The sequence below is a fragment of the Vigna umbellata genome, chromosome 3 (assembly GCF_029865625.1).
Source record: "Vigna umbellata cultivar VRB3 chromosome 3, Vumbellata_1.0, whole genome shotgun sequence".
NCBI lineage: Eukaryota > Viridiplantae > Streptophyta > Magnoliopsida > Fabales > Fabaceae > Vigna > Vigna umbellata.
This window is the reverse complement of record NC_142167.1, coordinates 15,553,856-15,561,294: the sequence shown is the minus strand read 5'-3', so window position 1 is coordinate 15,561,294 and position 7,439 is coordinate 15,553,856. Positions and strand designations below refer to the sequence as shown.

Sequence of the window (7,439 nt, the reverse complement as noted above, 5' to 3'; positions counted from 1 at the left end):
TAACCCATTTAACTCACTAACCCGTGGTGGGTTGAGCTGAGTTTGAATTTTTTTAGCTTACTAATAAGTGAACCGGGTTGAATTGATTCACTAAGTGATCAATCCGTGGTAGACGGGGTCGGATCGAGCCGGATTACCATTTTGACAGCTGAATGAAAACACTATTTTAGCATGTGATATTAACTTGTTTGGCGAGTTAAAAGGTAGTTCATGTATTCTGGCAGTTCTTATAGCTGAATCACATATAAAAAAAACTTGAAGAAATTGATCAAAGGATAAATATTATATAAATATAAAACTAAATGTGTTGATCGTTTATTAAAAAACATAAAACTGTGTCTAAGATTTGTTTAAATGGAAAATAGGTATTCCATAGGGATCTATTCTTAGGTTGTATGCTAAGCACACGTAGTTCTAAAGTCAAATCGAGTGCCGTGGGATGTTTTTTAATTACATTTTTCTTTCTTTTAGTTTGTCAAAAATGACATGCTGAGGAAAAAAAACAACCTTTCTTCTATTTAAAAATAATAGGAAAATGACATGATGAATCAATTACAGTAATTAAAAGTACCCAGAAAATGTGTTCTCATGAACACGCTTTCTAGATTGTAATATTAATATATATGTAATTTTCATACAGTTATGAGATTTTGGATTCGTTTATCAGTGATTACGGTCTTTCAGGAAATGGTACTTAGCATCTGATAGAGAAAAAAGTACAAGAGTGGAAGCTTCTTTATATATATATATATATAATATATCACCGATGCAGTGTTAAATAAGTTATGACTAATTATATTAAATGTTATTTACCAAAATAATATTGTGATAAAATTATTAACTTGTATTTGTTAACCTCATCAAGTGTAACATCCCGGAAATATACAGTCATCAACTATATACTTAGAATAATCACATTAATCAATATGGCAAAACAGTTTAATAATACAGTAAGCAGATTGAATAAATGGCCGAACGGCCTTTCATTTAAAACAACGAGCGTTTACAAAACAAGGAGGACGAACGGTTTACAAGAATTGACCGAACGTTCCAATATATATATACAGCAACAAAAGAGCGCTCGCTCACAGACGCTCGCTACTCTAATCAAACTAACTAAATAACCGAACGCCTCACTGTTCGGCCTTCACCTCAACTTCTACTAAATTTTCTTCAGTAACGAGTTCCTCTTCAAGAGTTTGCTCCAGAGACGCATCTCCCTCTGCTCACATCCACACGGATGATCATTGCATTTGACAAGACGGATATACATAGACAAGACAACACGAAGGAAATGCAAGGGTAAGCTTATTGAATTTAATTCAAGTCAAACATACAATTTATACTTATCAATCATATCAAATACATCACAACACATGCATCCAATACATACATTAACTCAAATCAAACTTCCTGATACTAGACAGACCGTCCGGACATGTATGAATTGTGTAGCTACGACGTCCGTGCACCCAGGTGGAAAAGCTGGAATACTCGTCAGCTGCCACCTGAGGTTAGTCCGTTCCGTTCAAGTTACAGTTATGAACTAGGACCTCCTGCCATTCCCACGCATGACATGCTCATCTCTACTTGAGAACGAGCACTCACGGAATATCAGGATGAACCGCCAGCTAAGCTTGCCACATTCATACTTTACAAATCTCAATTTCCAACCAAGAGTCGTTCCTCCCTGGAACGCTCGTTCAAATTCCACAATCACAATTTCATTCATCATGGTGTTCACACATCTTAATTCATCCTCTTAAATACATTTTCATTCTGTGTTCCACTCTCTTAAAAAGACGTACGTTCACTCCTTTCACAACTAGGACGAACGTTCAGATTAAAACCAAGAGAAGTTCATTTACAAAGGAATCAAGCTGACTCATCTGTCAAGACGAACGTTATAATTTCAATCAGTTAGATGAACTGATCCTTAGAAAAATTAACTTAGAATAATTCACTTTACAAGATTTAATTCAAGAGACAAAACGCCAGTCAATGACGAGCGCTAAAATGAAACCTTTGGACGAACGTCACGAAATACGAACGTCAATAGAACTTTTGGACGAACGCTAATTAAATTTATGGACGAACGCTATTTCAATTCAGGACGAACGCTATTACCGTTTGCTAATAATTGAGAGAATGAACGAACGTTCGGTATATGACCGAGCGTTCTTTATCACATCCGTATTGGGACGAGCGTTCGGTATCAGACCGAGCGCTACTTATCATTTACACTGTTTAGGACGAACGTTCGGTCTAAGGCCGAACTCCACTTCAGGACATACGCTTTTAGATAGGGAATTTCCATTGATTCAAAATTTCAGAAGTTTGGGATTTCTATAAGTTAAGATGTTTAAAATTCATGTCTTGCAATTTGACTAAGTGTTCAAAAGGAGGTTATCAAGCTTCTCAAATCTCACGCAACACTCATAAAGAGTACATTTGGCCAAGTGCTCAAACGTAAAGCTATTTAAGAGGGCGTTCGTCCTCAAAGGGAGTCCTTTCCAAATGAAAGGGTCCGACTACGTCAAGAATTTACTGCTAATACCGAACGGTCAATGACCGTATCGATAACGAACGTTCAATTTCATGCACTTTTCATATAAAAATCCTCTTTTACAGTAACTCATTTTCCAGTTATAACTTACATTCATTCAATTAATCATATCACAGTATACTCTAAACTTCTCAATCTTTGAATCAACATCATATACCAGCATCAATTTTCAGGGTCACATTACATACAATTTACAGAACATTCATACACACAAACGTATAGTTCCCAGTACATACATGCAACACTTTCACATATCATTTCAGCATCATATTCATATACTCAAAAGTCAAATATCAGAAATCATACTTTCAAACATCACATAACGCGCATGCAGTACAGGCATCACATGAATTAAACCAATAAGCTTCCCTTACCTGGATTGGAAACGTGCTTTCGTTCTTTAAAAGAAAACCAGATCCCAGTATCAACTCTTCTACCCTTTTTCGTTCAAAAACCCAAAAACTCTTCAACTAAAAATTCAGAAAACCAATACTGGTTCAGAGAAGGTGCATGCAGATTTAAAACGAGCTTGCATGTGGAAAATGAAGAGTGGTTGAGGACGTGAAACTTACCCGTTTCAGAATCCAAAACCAATCGGTTTGATGGAAAGCTCACGGTGCAGTGCTGATTCTCACGGTGCTGAAACGTGAACGGAGAAAAGGAGGGTGAGTTGCAGAAGAGGGAAGACGGAGTTCTAGAGAGAAGGAGGAGAAAAATGAGGGTTTGGTTTTCTGAGGAAGATGAAAGAGCACGCAGAGAAGGGAAGAGTGTTTCAGAAAATTAGTTTCTCTTCCCAAGTCAAACGGACATTCTCTCCTGCGCTGCCACTTGGCTTCCACTATCAAACTCAGAACCTTCCAATTTGACACCTGGCGGTGGCATGCAGAGTGAGGGCGTGTGCTTCTTTAATGGCACAGAACACGTGTCACACGTATTAATGGAAGCAGGGAGGTGACTAAGCAGAATAATTAATGGGGCGTGACAATCCCCCTAACTAAAAAAATTTTCGTCCTCGAAAATGGAAGACTTACCAGGGAATAGATGAGGGTATAGGTCCTTCATGGCATCCTCAACTTCCCAAGTAGAATCACCAGTTTTGTCGTCCCACAACACTTTCACCAAACGAACATCCTTCCCTTTGTATAGCCTGGTGCGTTCGTCTTCAATGCGAATTGGCTTCATTTCAAACGTTCGATCTTGGCGAAGTTGAATGTTTTCCAGCTCCAATATGTGCGAGGGATCAGCTACGTACTTCCGAAGTTGCGAGACGTGAAACACTGGATGAAGGTTGGACAACTGTGGAGGTAAAGCCATCTCGTATGCAACTGGTCCAATCTTCCTTGTGATCTGGTACGGCCCTACGAACTTGGGAGATAATTTCTTTGATCTCAATGCTCTTCCTACTCCAGTAGTTGGATGCAGCCTCAAGAAAACGTGATCACCAGCTTTGAACTCCAAAGGTCGTCTCCTCTTATCTGCGTATGATTTCTGCCTGCTTCTGGACGTCCTCAATCTGTCTTGAATTAATTTCACCTTCTCAGTTGTTTGTTGAACAAGCTCCGGTCCTGTTAATATGTTTCTCCTTCTTGAAACCAGCAAAGAGGTGTGCGGCATTTGCGTCCGTAAAGTGCTTCAAAGGGAGCCATTCCAATGCTTGACTGGAAACTGTTGTTGTAGGTGAACTCAACTAAAGGCAAGACTTCATCCCAAACGCCCATGTGATCAAGTACGCATGTCCTCAAAAGTCCTCTAACGTCTGATCGTTCTCTCGGATTGACCGTCCGTTTGAGGGTGGTATGCTGAACTCATTTGGAGTTTGCTGCCAAGTTCATTTGCAAAGACTGCCAAAACCGAGAGGTGAACTTGTGTCTCGGTCAGAGATGATGCTGGATGGCACTCCATGTAAGAACGATCTCTTTAATGTAGAGCTTTGCCAAGTTAGTCAATGACATCTTCAGGTTACAGCTAGGAAGTGAGCACTCTTTGTTAAGCGATCCACTATCACCCAAATGGAATCGTGATTCTTGAATGTGCGAGGCAAGTGTGTCACGAAATCCATTGAGATGCTGTCCCACTTCCATTCTGGAATCTCCAAAGGTTGCAGTAGGCCGCCCGGTCTTTGATATCAGCTTTGGCACGTTGGCAAGTTAGGCATGATGCCACAAAACGTGCGTCACTCTTCATCCTGGCCACCAGAACGACTTCGAATCTTGATACATCTTAGTCATACCGGGTGTATGCTAAGACGACTATGATGTCCTTCCTAAGATAATCTCTTCAGCTCGCCATCATTAGGAACGCACGTCCGACCCATGTAACGTAACATGCCGTCCGTTCCAGTGTTGAAATGTTTGGCCTGATCCGTACCGAGCGCGCTTAAAATCTTCACCAGATCTTCATCCTCTCGTTGTTTCATCTTGATACGGTCAAACACGTTGCTAGAAATTCTAAGGTTACAGCATTTAATAACGTTCGCTCCTAATTCGAACTGTAACCTTAGGTCTCGGAAACTCTCCACCAAACTTAGCTCTTTAACCATCATTACCGAGACATGAACTGCCTTCCTGCTTAGAGCATCCGCCACAACGTTCGCTTTACCAGGGTGATAAAGCAACTCAAAATCATAATCCTTTAGGAATTCAAGCCACCTCCGCTGCCTCATATTCAACTCCTTTTGATCAAAGAGGTACTTGAGGCTCTTATGATCACTAAAGACTTGGAAAACAGATCCATACAAGTAGTGCCTCCAAATCTTCAGAGCAAAGACGACCGCTGCCAGCTCTAGGTCGTGCGTTGGATAATTCCTCTCATGTATCTTCAATTGCCGAGAGGCGTACGCCACTGCTCGTTTCTCTTGCATAAGAACGCACCCCAAACCTTGGTGTGATGCGTCACAGTAAACTTCGAAAGGTTTGGCAGTGTCCGGAATTACCAAAACTAGAGCGCTCGTCAACTTCTGCTTCAGCTCTTGAAAACTAGATTCACACCGATCGGTCCAAGCGAACGGGTGATCCTTCCTGGTCAGTTGTGTCAACGGTGCTACTATCTTAGAGAACCCTTCTATGAAACGCCTATAGTAGCCCGCGAGTCCCAAAAGCTCCTAACTTCAGTGACCGAGCGTGGACTCTCCCATTCCAAGACCGCTCGTACTTTGGCTGGGTCGACTGAAATTCCCCAGCAGATACGACGTGACCCAAGAATTGCACTTCCTTCATCCAGAATTCGCACTTGGTTAACTTAGCGTACAACTCCCTTTCCCTCAACACTCCAAGTGCTAATCTCAAGTGTTCTTCATGTTCCTCGCAGCTCTTGGAGTAAATGAGAATATCATCAATGAACACCACCACAAATTTGTCCAAGTACGGCCTGAAGATCCTATTCATGTAGTCCATGAAGACTGCTGGAGCGTTCGTCACACCGAACGGCATGACTACGTACTCATAATGTCCATACCGAGATCTAAAGGCCGTCTTCTGAATATCTCCATCCTTAACCCGAATTTGGTGGTAGCCCGATCTCAAATCTATCTTGGAGAAGACGCTCGCTCCATGCAATTGATCCAGCAGATCGTCAATGCGAGGCAGTGGGTATTTGTTCTTGATGGTCAGCTTATTCAATTGACGGTAATCAATACAAAGCCGAGAGCTGCCATCCTTCTTCTTCACCAATATACAGGCGCTCCCCAAGGTGACACGCTTGGACGGATGAACCTCTTGTTCATCAATTCTTCAATCTGCTTTTTAAGCTCAACCAATTCAGCGGGTGCCATTCTATATGGTTGAACGGATATGGGAGCCGCGGTAGTTACCAAATCAATGGTAAACTCAACTTCACGAACGGGAGGCAATCCAGGCACCTCATCCGGGAAGACGTCCGGGAATTCGTCCACAATCGTTCGTCCTTCAGTGTACTTATTGGACGAACGTTCAAAACTCTTATCCGCAACCTCTCTGTCTTCATGCGTCATGATCAAGAAGCAACTGGCGCCTTCCATTATATCTTCCTTAATTTGACTGAGCGTCACTCCCAACTCTTCTTCATATTCGTCAGGAAAAATCAATTCCTTAGCCCCACAATCTATGAGAATGCGATTGGTATTCAGCCAATCCATTCCCAAAATTACTTCTAAGTCTTTGAGAGGCAAACATATCAAATTCACCTTGTATCTACGCCCTTCTACCTCAATAGGACATCTAACGCACACGGTAGATGTCCTAATCTCTCCAGCTGCTGGGGTTGACACCACCAAGTCAAACTGCATGTCACTCTCAACTATCCCCAACTTATCAACGCACGCCTTCGAGATGAAGGAGTGTGTCGCCCCCGAGTCAAACAGCACACAACATTGCTTTCCATGAATTAAGCAGGTACCGGTGATGAGCGTACCTGAGCTCGCGGCTTCCGTTCCAGTGATTGCATATACACGCCCAACAGCTTGGGCTCGTCCACCTCTCCCTTGCTGATTCCTTCCAGCGTTCGGCGGCCTCATCAATGCACGTCTCCCCATATTACACTCGTTCTCCAGGTGGCCATGTCTTCTACAACGAGTGCAATATTTTACTCCTACCAGTTGAGGACAAGCTGACTTGAAATGGGGTCCTCCACATTGAAAACACCTTACTGACCCTGATTGTCCGGTCTGTCTAGCCACTACCACTGCTTGCGATCCACTTGACTGTCCTGGACGAGCGTATGGAGTACTATTCCGAGTCAGATTTGGTCTTGTCAATATCGGCCCCCTAGAAGTCTGTTGCTTCTTACGCTGCTCAGCTTCAGCCATGTTCTTCTCCAATACCTTTGCTCGTTCAACCATTGCAGGAAATGAACGGATACACAGGCTGGAGATTAACACCTTTAGATCGCTCCTCAAACC

The 7,439-nt window shown here is 42.3% G+C and overlaps 1 protein-coding gene across 1 annotated transcript; it reads right to left on the bottom strand.

Moving 5' to 3' along the window:
* Positions 1–3,413: 3,413 nt before the first annotated feature.
* On the bottom strand, positions 3,414–4,180 carry LOC148201715 (uncharacterized). The gene is made up of 2 exons (XM_088109470.1): positions 3,598–4,180; positions 3,414–3,469 (listed from the first exon to the last, which is right to left on the bottom strand). The coding sequence occupies exons 1-2, from the start codon at positions 4,178–4,180 to the stop codon at positions 3,414–3,416; spliced, it is 639 nt and encodes a 212-aa protein (XP_087965596.1).
* Between the last annotated feature and the right edge of the window lie 3,259 nt (positions 4,181–7,439).